Source organism: Tupaia chinensis, unplaced genomic scaffold (assembly GCF_000334495.1).
Source record: "Tupaia chinensis unplaced genomic scaffold, TupChi_1.0 Scaffold000042_2, whole genome shotgun sequence".
Lineage (NCBI taxonomy): Eukaryota > Metazoa > Chordata > Mammalia > Scandentia > Tupaiidae > Tupaia > Tupaia belangeri.
In genome coordinates, this window is record NW_006159498.1 from 1,328,095 (window position 1) to 1,339,226 (window position 11,132).

General features: G+C 56.3%; 2 protein-coding genes across 7 annotated transcripts in view; both read left to right on the forward strand.

The window, feature by feature from the left end:
- SLX4 (SLX4 structure-specific endonuclease subunit) overlaps positions 1–2,181 on the forward strand; it is a gene marked incomplete at its 5' end in the record, with an annotated part of 25,676 nt that extends 23,495 nt beyond the window's left edge. The window contains one exon of the mRNA XM_027773177.1: positions 27–2,181. Coding sequence (XP_027628978.1) covers positions 27–269 — 243 coding nt within the window. The remainder of the gene's footprint in view (positions 1–26) is intronic.
- Positions 2,182–3,759: 1,578 nt separating this feature from the next.
- Positions 3,760–11,132, forward strand: part of NLRC3 (NLR family CARD domain containing 3) — a 35,030-nt gene continuing 27,657 nt past the window's right edge. For 5 of the 6 annotated variants that reach the window (XR_003549925.1, XM_027773192.1, XM_027773185.1 and 2 more), the window contains exons 1-2: positions 3,760–3,982; positions 10,987–11,070. The gene's annotated coding sequence lies outside the window, so the exon portion shown is untranslated. The remainder of the gene's footprint in view (positions 3,983–10,986; positions 11,071–11,132) is intronic. The other variant, XM_027773190.1, reaches the window with a different exon arrangement.

Consider the following 11,132-nt stretch of genomic DNA (forward strand, 5'->3'; position numbering starts at 1 on the left):
CGCCCGCAGCAGCCGACACGCAGGAGGCGGTGAGGCGCTACATTCGCTCACAACCGGCGCTGTACCGCAAGGTGCTGCGGTACCAGCCCTTCGAGCTGGCGGAGCTGCAGGCCGAGCTGAGGCAGAATGGCATCCGTGTGGCCGCGGGTCCGCTGTTGGACTTCCTGGATGCCCAGGGCATCACCTTCACCACTGCCGCCGCCCGGAAGGAGAAGCTCAAGGGCAAGAAGAGGCGGCCCCCGGGCAAGAAGAAAGGGGAGCGCGACTGACAGGGCCCCACTCCCCAGCCGCAGCTGTGGGTCTTTGTCACACCCACTGCCCCCACTGACGGTCCACGGAGCACGGGGGCACTGGAACACTGGCTCAAGTCTGGCCTCCAGGCACTCAGGGCCTCGGGACCACGTCTATGAATATGCGGCACCACTGACCAGCTGTCCTGGCAGTGCCGCTGCCCAGTGGTGCTTGGGGCACATCGCCCCGGGTTTGAGCTCCAGCTCTCCCCCACCAGGGCCACCCAGTTAGGTCCCCTGTGTTCCAGAGGGTGGTGGCTGCTGCCAGGTGGCCAGAACAAAGCCCTGGGCTGCCTCTTCTGCTGCTCTGCCCACTAGTCCCAAGAATGATGCCTGAGTGCATCCTGAGCTGCACTCCAGGTCCAGTCCACCCCAGCCGGCCTGGGCCTGTCCTCTTCAGCACTCAGACCAGTCATGGCCACCACCAGCAGGCTCCCTGTGCCGCCACACCAGGGTTGCTGTCCTCTGAGACATGCCACTGCCCCCCGCAGTCTGACCTGGCCCCAGCGCAGCTCTGAGTCCAGCGTGAGCTCGCTCATTCTGACCGGTTCCATTTGGGGTTGAACTGCCTCCCACCCTGAAATGGCATGGGGCACAGGCTCAGGCCAGAACAGGAAGACCCAGGGCTGCGGTCCGTGGGAACGTCCTTCTCCGTCGTGAACACAGTGCAGTCAGCATTACGTGATGTGCAATAAACAGCTTTATAGAAACCTGGATGCTGCATGCCTGCACCGTCCCTGCCTGGACCCATGTCTGCAGCAGCCCTCCCAGTGCCTGCTAGCCTGGCCCACTGGCCTGTTGCCCTCGGTAAGCAGGTACACGTGTTCTTTGGCCCTGCATCTGCCTGAAGCTCAAGCCCATGCCATACGGTGAACCTGGGTCCTCGCCTGGCCAGGTCATCACAAAGGCAGGTTCCGCCTTCCCAGGCCATGGAGCCAGTCTGCCTTTACGGGAATGCACAGGGCGCCCCAGCCTGTGCGTGGGCGGGTGGTCAGTCAGGAACCAGCGGAGACAGAACTGGGCTCTCCGCCTAGCAGTGTGTATCAGGGACGGCTCCCTGAGCTGGGGCTTAGGGGCGAGCCATTCTTAGGGAGGTGAAGCGGGTTTCTTGAGCACGTATCACAGGCCCGGACCCACGCTCCAGCCCACGCTGCCCACCTAGGACAGATAGAGGGAAGCTGTGATCCTGGCCATAGGGGGATTGCTTTAGAAGGTGCCACATGTTCTGTGCAGGCTCGATCTCTCTAAAGGAGGGAGACATTTATGAAGGCAGAGACTCAAGCTCTTTGGTCCCAGGGTCCTGTGTGAGCTGGTAGCCTGTGTGTCTTTCTCTGGGAGCACTGTCCTCCAGAGGGGTCTACCCTGCAGATGCTCAGGCCGCCAGGCTGGCCACACACTGGGGCGGGGAAGATCCCTTAGAGGCCACTGAAGTGCCTCAGAGTACAGGCGGGGTCAGGCCTGGACTGTGGGCAGGGAACGTGGCGGCACAGCCGTCTGCTCAGTGACCACAGTGGGTCAGAGGAGCTGCCGCGAGGGACCCCTCAGGACAAGGTGGGAGGTTAGTACTAGAAGGCCTTGGTCCGGCTGGCGGTGCTGTCCGGAGCCCAGAGCATGCTGGACTGCAGTGCTGGAAGCCACGTGGCTGACGAGTTCGGATCCCAACTGGGGAAACCAGGTTCTTACACTTGGCCAAGGTCCTGCAGGAGGGTGGGAGGAGGGGTCGAGCCTTGAGCAGGCCCTGTGGAGAGTACTTCTCCCCCTCTCTCCATCTCTGCTTTCATGAACTCACACAAGGCACGGGCCAGCAGATAGCCTGGAGGTTCAGGCAGCTAGATCCCATATAGTCCCTGAGTGGTTCAAGTCCCAGATCCAGCCACTAGAAAAACACTGGGCACACGTGCGTGCATGCCCAACTTCCCAAGAGGAGAATGGAGGCAAGGGGATTGCAGCGTGGCCACCCCCCTTGGGGTGATTTCTAATTTTCTCTCAGTCTTTGGCAAGCACACACACACGATACCAAAATAAAAATTAAAAAGAGAGAAAAAAGTACAAGTTTATTTTGGTACAAAAACAATAGCAATCCATTTTTTTTTAAGAATGCATATTTTCCATGAACTTTTTGAAGACCTCTCATACATATCCTAAACATATAAAAAGTGCTTACAAGTCAGTAAGAAAAAAAACTCAAAATGAACTAAAACATTGGTCAAATGTGTCACTAGAAGAATTTAGTGGGCTGTGGCAGGCGCCGTAGTGGGTGAGAGTCCACACTTGTCTGTTGTGTGATGAGGCCCCCGGCCTGCCCCACTTCCCGTGGCCCCAGTCCTGCCCCGGCACGGACATGGCCACGCGGGGAATCGCAGGTACAACTTGGGCCCAGGCACAGGGGCTCGCAGAGGAGGGCCCCTACCCCTGCGGGAAGGAGGAGGCTCCTGCCTGTCTAGGTGGCCCCAGCTCTGGGTGGACAGGAAGTGAGGACGACTCAGAACTCCCCACACACCCCACCCCACCAGGAGCAGTCCAGAGGTACTTGAGGGCACAGACCAGCCTGCCTGGGCTGAGGGGCCTCCTGTGGGGGCAGTAACTCAAGTGCCCCCAGGATTCGTCCCTGTGAACCGAGGGGGGCGCGGAGCGAGCCTCTTGACCTCCTTGGTAACAGACCACCAGGCCCTGTAGGTCCCAGCATCCTGTGGTGGGCCGGTGTCAGGCCTGCACTGCACCCCACGCCCAGGCTGCAGCCGCTGCTTCTGTGCTCAGCCTGCATAGAACCTCGGCTGGCTTCGTGGGGGCCTGTCCTGCCCTCCCAGCACCTGGCTGTTCTGGTGTCAGACGGGTCATGCCAGCACTTCTGTCTGCTCACACGTGCTGGAGAAGGGGCTGGTAACACCCACTCACGCCTCCCCGCCATGTACACGGGCCGCTGTGTGCATCTGAACCCATCACTCTCTGCCACCACCACTGGCGGGGCAGACCCCAGGCCCCGTCACTCGGCCCACCCTGTTGTCTCCGTTCCTCTGCAGCCCCGTTATCTCCCGCCGAGAACAGCCACATTGCTGGCTCCTCTCGGAGCAGTGAGCTGCTTTTGGGGGCCCTGCGACTCACAGGGAGACACTGGGGTACAGCTGTGTGACAGGTACAGGAAGGGAGGCTGTGGGGCATTGGCGCCTGGAGGTGGGGGGCAGTCTGCCCGGCGACACCATTGTCAGCTGTGTGACCTCAGAGTCACTGAGCTCCCCACGACGCACTGGGCCTCCCATCCTGACCACTGCCTGGGAGCCGGCATCCACTGCAGGTGAGTCTTTCTGGGCGGCTGGCGGTGAGGGGTCACAGCTTTGGCGCTTTCCAGGGGCACCTCCCCCCACCCCCACCCCCCCACACACAGGGTGGTGACAAAGCCAGACAGCCGGGCCGCGGCTGCTCTGCTCATCGATGCGCTGCGAGGCTGCTGGCGTTTGAAATCAGACAGGAAGGAAGGCTGAGGGGAGCCAGCGCAGGAAGAGGTGAGCCGGCTGCGGTGGCAGCAGCGCCCTCCCTCCGCACAGCGTGGTAAGGCCCGGCCCCTTCGGACCACCCAGAGACCCCTGGGCCTCCACCGGCCTCCACGGCTGGAGCAGGGCTGGGCCCAGGGCACAGATGGAGACCTCCTGCACCCCCAGTCTCGGCAAGCCCAGACCACCATCGAGGCCTGGGAGGTAAGTCGAGACCTGGGGAGGAAGTGGGCACAGCCGGCAGGAAGGACGGAGGCCCTCGGGACCGGAGCAACCTGGGGAGGTGGACTAGGACCCTGGGAAGGGGTCCCCGGGAGCCGGGCTGCTGGACGGAGTGGCTCGTAGTGTGCAGTGGCCCAGTACCGGCCCTGGGGACAGCCGGGCTCCTGGGTACCATGGTGTCTCAGCAGGGCAGGAAGCCCCGGAAGGCACCGTAGTTGGGCAGGCAGCAGACCCCGAGCAGTGTGGGCCCCACTGCAGGCCCCACTGAGGGCCCTCCCTGGCTGCAGAACCAGGAGGCGATCATTGTTCTGTGCCTCAGTCCCCACCTGCACAGTGACAGACACCAGGACCTGCCCGAGGAAGGTGTGGAGCCCCAGGTCCAGGGCAGGGCCTGCTTACCCCCTGCCAGTGGGCAGCCCAGGCCTCGCTTGGGGAGACGAGGCTTGCCCGCCAGAGTTGGTTAGCTCAACACAGAGGGCGCACGGCTGGCTGTGACCTCCTGGTGACCGGACGCCTAGGGCAGGTGCTTCTCCCAGCCTGGGGCTCGCTTGTGTCCCACAGCCTGCAAATGGGGCACCCGCTCTTCTGTTCCGGGGGCTGGGCTCCTACTTGGGTTACAGGGATCTGCAAAGTTTGGGGCGGCATCGAGGTGTAGGCCCCATGTCCTCCTTCCTGGGGCCACCTCAAGAGGGCCGGGATGGAATCCCCCAGTCCTGGGAGGGAGCAGGCAGGGAGTCGGTAAGGCGATCAAAGGGGCCGTGCCTTGAGCTGTGGGCAGCCAGCACTGGCCGGCCGGCCACCAAGCAGCAAGTGGCAGAGCAGTGGTCGCCACCAGAGGGCCTGGCAGCCTCCGTGGGGATGGAGACCCCAGGAAGGAAGCCTAAGATAAGGTGTGGCCACTGGTGGAGCGACAGGTCAGCTGGGGCCTGGGGCTTCTCAGGGACCAGGCAGAGCCGCAGGGACCCGGGGCGGTCCCTCCCCACAGGTGAGGCTCTCCGAGGACAGGCCCTAGGGACACCGGGGTGGCACCCGCTCGTGCCTCTGGTCTTGCCTGCCTGCCCCAGCTCAGACCCTCTGTGGACTGACCTCTGGCTGTCAGAGCCCCCAGGCGACTGGAGGACCTCAGTGCTCGGTCTTCCTCTCTAACCGGGCTGAGGCACTCTCCTGGAGGCCGCATGCACTGGGCAGTCCACCAGCTGGCCCTGGTGGCGTCTGTGGTCCCCAGGCCTCACCCGGCTCAGCAGCCTGCAGGCCAGGGCTGCAACAGGGGCAGTTGAGTGGCTCTCAGGCTGGCCCAAGGAGATGGTGGTGACAGGGACTCCTGGTTCACCCCCCTCGGCCTCGGAGAAGGTGTCAAGGTGTCAGCCAGGGTGAGGCCGTGGGATCTAGTGCGAGCGGGGCCCAAGCAGGGATGTCAGATAAAGTCTAGGACACTCGCAAATTTCAGATATTCCAGATAAACTAAAATTGCACAGGACGTGGGGATTTCGGGTAAATAGAAATAAAAATGTGTTTATTCAGATTCAGATTTCACAGGGCGGGTTCCCAGTTGCTAACTCTGGCCATTACAGGCCCCAGGTCAGTGGGCGGGAGAGATAGGGTCTGGTCTGAGGGGCCTTGACACCTGCGGAGACCGACGTGCTGCAGAGCAGAGGGGCTCCCCTCCTCACCCACCACTGCCTGCGCTGCCCACGCTGCCCGCCTCTGCTGCTCTTCCAGGTGCCCAGGGGCTCTCAGCTCCAGCTGGAGTCACAAGGGGGCTTAAATAAATTCACTTGGAGGTCCTACCCCCCACCCCGATGTAATCACTGGGTGGTCAGGCCAAGCTGTGGGACCAGCAGGTGGCGTAGCGGTTATGTCATCAGACTCTCACGTGGCTGACCGTGGTTCAAGTCCCAGACATGGTGGCTTCAAATTCACTGGGGGCCGGCAGGTGATGCGGTGGTTAAGGGCACTGGACTCCCATATGGCCGACCATGGTTCGAGTCCCGGGCCTGGCGGCTTACTTTCTCACTTTCCCTCTCTCCCTCTCTCTTGCTCTGTCTCTCTCTGGTCAAATTAAAATAAAATAAATCAGTAAATAAAGAAAAAGTTAAATGAAATAGTTATTTTAAAATAAAATTTATGCCAGGTGCGTGTGCGTGCTTGCCCCAAATCCCAAGAGGATGGAGGAGAAGGGGTTGCAGCATGGCCATCCCCCGAGGGGTGATTTCTCACTTTCTGTCTCTGTCTCCCTGGCGAGTGCACGTGCCCTACAGCAAAAACCTCTGTCTAAAAAAGAAAAACAAGACGTGCTCCACAAGTGACTGGCACGTGGCAGCTCCACTCTGGAGTCTACGGTGCGCATTCCTAGCCCTGAATCTGGAATCCCGAACTCTCTAAAGTCCAAACATTCCGAGCACCGGCATGGCGCTACCAGTGGGACCTCACCTGTCTCCTGAGACGGGTCACGGTCATGAAATAGCAGAGAGGATTATCTTCAGGTCATGGTGTGAGGCGTCGGTGAAACACCGTGTCACCTTTCAGAGTGGGTCTCGACCCCCATCTCTCACCGTGTATGTGCTGTATCCCCAAATCCGTAAAATGCTCTTTTCCTCCCGAGATTTGGGCATGCACACACACACCTGGCATGATTTTCAAGCCACCAGGTCCTGGCCTTGAGTTGTGGTCGGCCATGTCACCTGTAGGCCCAAGGTCAGGACCTGAACTGTGGACAGCCATGTGGTTCTGGCTTAACCACATCACTACAGGGCCAGCCCAAGATTAACTTTTTTTTTAAGTTAATTTATTTCTTCCATGAGAGATACAGAGAGAAAGAGAAGGAGAGGGAGAGACAGAGACAGGCGACAGAGACAGGCACCCTCAGCCGGGTCTCATGCTATGACCCACTCCAGCTGCAGCCCAGGGGCGCAGGCATGGTGCACACCCACCTCCAGTGTGCTGGACAGGCCTCGGGCAGAGAACCTTGGGCCCCAGCGTGGGCGCAGCCTCAGCGTCGCCTCACCACGGCCCCGGCCAGCGGCCCTGCCAGCTCTCCTTGATAAACCGAGGGACAGCTTAGGTGTGGTGACGTGAGCTCCCTGGCCATGTAGGCGCCCCAGGCCAGCACGCAGACACGTCCTGTACCCTGGCAAAGCCCTGCATGCCCTCTCGTGGTCAGAGCCCCCTCAAGGGCCACCACCACCTTCATGTCCTTTGCTTCAGATCGTTTGGGCCTGATTTGAACCTCTTCTAAGTGGCATCGTAAAGCATGTCCTCTTGTGTCGAGTTCTTTCGCTTGACATTATCCATATTGCTGAGGACATCAGTCATTTCTTTTTTAAGAGAGATTTTTGCTGTGGGGCATGTGCGCTCTCCAGAGAGACAGAGGGAAAGCGAGAAATCACCCTGTGGGGATGGCCATGCCGCAATCCCTTCTCCTCTCTTCTCCTCTCAGGAACTTGGACATGCATGAACATGTGCCCGGTGTGAGTTTCAAGTCACCAGGTCTGGGACTCAAAGCGCGGTCAACCACGTGGGAGTGCGGTGACGTAACCATTATGCCATCTGCTGGTCTCAACAGTCATTCAAAAAAAATTATATATTGATTTATTTCCATTTGTCATTATTATTATTATTATTTGACCAGAGACAGGGAAAAGGAAAGGGAGAAAGCAAGCCACCAGGTCCAGGACTTGAACAGCCGTCAGCCATGTGGAAATCCAGCGCCTTTAACCACCACGCCACCTGCCAGCCCCCTCATCAGTCATCATTTAAAAAGCTTGTTTAGTTCTATGAGAGAAGCAACAAAGACGTGGTCTCAGCACCATGCCCTGCCATGGGCACGTGTGTGCCTGGTGTGCTCAGGGAGGCCTTGGGCGTGAATTCTTCCCGCTTGGGTCAGCCCCCCAGAGCGTGGGTCTGTGCAGCCGCCCTGGCTGCTGGTGCTTTCCTCTCTCACGGTGGTGTGGGCCTGACCGTAGGAGCACCAGCCTTCTGCTGTCAATGGACGTAGTTAACCGCATCGCTGGACATTAGGAATTAAAGCTGCTGTGGACATTCTGGTACTCATACATGGTGGACATAAACACTCATTTCTTTTCGGGTTCAAGAGATGAATTACAGGGTCACAGAGAATATGCACATTCAGCTTGATGACTGAGTTCCCCAAGTGTGTATTTGCCATTTTTGTTTTTGTAAAGAATATATACATATATTTTTGGACAGGTTTTTGCTATAGGGCACGTGCACTCACCAGACAGAGAGAGACAGGGAGACAGAAAGCGAGAAATCACCCCCCAGGGGGGATGGCCACACCGCAATTCCTTCTCCTCCATTTTCCTCTTGGGATCTTGGGTACCCACGCACATGCACCTGGCGTGAGTTTAAGCCACCGGGTCTGGGACTCGAACCGTGTTGACTATGTGGGAGTCCAGTGACATAGCCATTATGCTAACTGCTGGTCCCTAAAGAATTATTTTTTAATTAACTTCATTTATTTATTTTAATTTGACAAGACAGAGACAGTGAGAGAGGAAAAGAGAAAGCAAGCTGTGAGGTCTGGGACTTGAACCACAGTCAGCCATGTGGGAGGTCCAGCGCCCTCAACCACCACGCCACCTGCCACAGCCCACTAAATTCTTTTTGTGACATACTTGACCAATGTTTTAGCTCAGGTTTTTGCCGTAGGGCATGTGCACATGCTGGAGAGGCAGAGAGACAGTGGGAGGAAAGCGAGAAATCACCCCCTGGGGTGATGGCCATGCCACTATCTCATCTCCTCCATTCTCTTCCTGGTTCCTGGGATTTGGGGCATGTATTCACACACTCCTAGTGTAAATTTCAAGCTACTAGATCCGGGACTTAAACCGCAGTTATCCGTGTGGGAGCCTAGCGACTTAACCACTATGCCACCTGCTGGCCTCTAAACTTGTACTTAAATTTCATCTCTTCCACAAACTTTTTGAAGTCCCTTAAATATCAGAACTTTCCTAGCCTTGTTTTTCTTTTTCACCCTCTTAGCGCTGCCTTTTAATTAAGAGACATTACAAATTGTAATGAATCCTAATATAGCATTTTTTAAAAAAGAGATTTTTGCTATGGGGCACATGTGCTCACCAGAGAGACAGGGAGACAAAAAGCGAGAAATTATCCCCCAGGGGCGTGGCCACGCCACAAGCCCCTCTCCTCCATTCTCCTCTCGGGATTTTGGGTGTGCACTCACACGCACCTGGCGTGAGCTTTAAGCCCTCAAGTCCAGGACTTGAACCATGGTCAACTACGTGGAAGTCCAGTGACATAGTCATTACTCCATCTACAGGTACTGCATTCTTTTCAATGAGGAGAGGGCACATGCACTTGCCAGAGAGAGGCAGAGAGAGAGGGAAAAAGCCCCCACCTCAGCAATGGGGCATGACCACACCACAGTCTCTCCTCCGTTTCTCCATCCTGTTGAGATTTGGGGTGCATAAGCAACGTGCTCCCAGCATGCTTTTCAAGCTGCCTGGGCCAGAATTCGAATCATGCTCAGCTGGGTGGCACCTAGTTTCCTTAGCCAGCAAGCAGGCTGCAGGGCCAGCCCAGCATCCCGTGTTGTGATAGTGCTTTTTGTGTTTCGTTTTCACCTACCCAAATCATAAAGATATTCTCCCATTTTTTTTCCCTAAAGGTTGTGTTAGCGTTCACATTTAGGTCTATAATCTAGCTCAAATTAATCTGTATGTAAGTGTGAGGTAAGAATTGAGATCGACTTTATCTCATTCCCTAGTTTACTGCAAAGGCCATCTTGCCCCCGGACTGTTGCAGGGCCGTTACTGTAAACCCGGGCCTACCCATGGGGGGGTCTGCTTCTGGACAGTCACTCTACTGAACTGGCCTACCTGTCACCCTCGTGGCAATATGATAGCTTTATAGTAAGTCTTTTTTTTTTTTTTAAGAATTATTTTATTAAACTTTATTTATTTATTTAAATTTGACCAGAGAGGGACAGAGTGAGAGAGAGAGAGGAGAGAAAGAGAGAGAGAGAAAAAATGAAAAAACAAGCCACCAAGTCTGGGACTCAAACAATGGTCATCCAAGTGGGAGTCCAGAGCCCTCAACCACCACACCACCTGTCAGTCCTGCTTTAGTCTTAATATTGTCTAGTGTGAATCCTCCAGCTTTGTTTTTCTTTTTGTAGAGGTTTTTGCCTTGAGTGCGTACACTTGCCAGAGAGACAGTGAGAGGAAAGTGAGAAATCACCGCCCTCCTCCCAGGTGGGATGGCCACACCACAGTCCCTTCTCTTCCTTTCTCCTCCCAGGATCTCAGGCACGCACGAACACATACCTGGCATGAGTTTCAGACCACCAAGGATCAGCAGTTGGCATAATGACTATGTTGCTGGACTACCACGTAGTCGACTGCAGTTTGAATCCCGGACCCAGTGGCCTAAACTCATGCCAGACATGTGTGCGTGCGTGCCCCAAGATCCTGCGAAGAGAATGGAGGAAAAGGGAGTGTGGCATGGCCATCCCCCCTGGGGTTGAATTCTCGCTTTCTGTCTGTCTCTCTCTTTCTGGCGAGTACATGCGCCCTATAGCAAAAACCTTAAAAAAAAAAAAAGAGTTTCAGACCACCAGGTCTGGGACTTGAACCATGGTTGGCCATATGGGAGTCCAGCAACATTACCACCACATCACCTGCTGGCCCCTTTGCTCTTCTTTTTCAAAATTGTTTCGACAGATGCTGGGCACATGCCCAAAATCTGGGTAGAGGAGGGGTGCTTGGGACCAGCAGATGCCCTAATGGTTATGTCACAGGACTCACACATAGTCGACCATGGTTAGAGCCCAGACCCGGCAGCGTCAAACTCATGCCAGGTGTAATTCAAAGAGGAGAACAGAGGAGATGAGATTGCAGCGTGGCCATCCCCTGGAGGGGTGATTTTTCGCTTTCTGTCTCTCTGGTGAGCGCACATGCTCTATAGCAAAAATCTCTCTCTTAAGAAAAATGTTTTTGTTATTCTAGGGTCCTTCATATTTCCATATTTCTGCTCTTCCCTCCCAAAAAATGTCTGCTGGGATTTTGCATGGGCTATCAGTGAATCGATAGGTAAGTTTGGGGAGAAATGACACCCTAATATTATTGAGCCTTCCACCCGCATACCTCAAGGT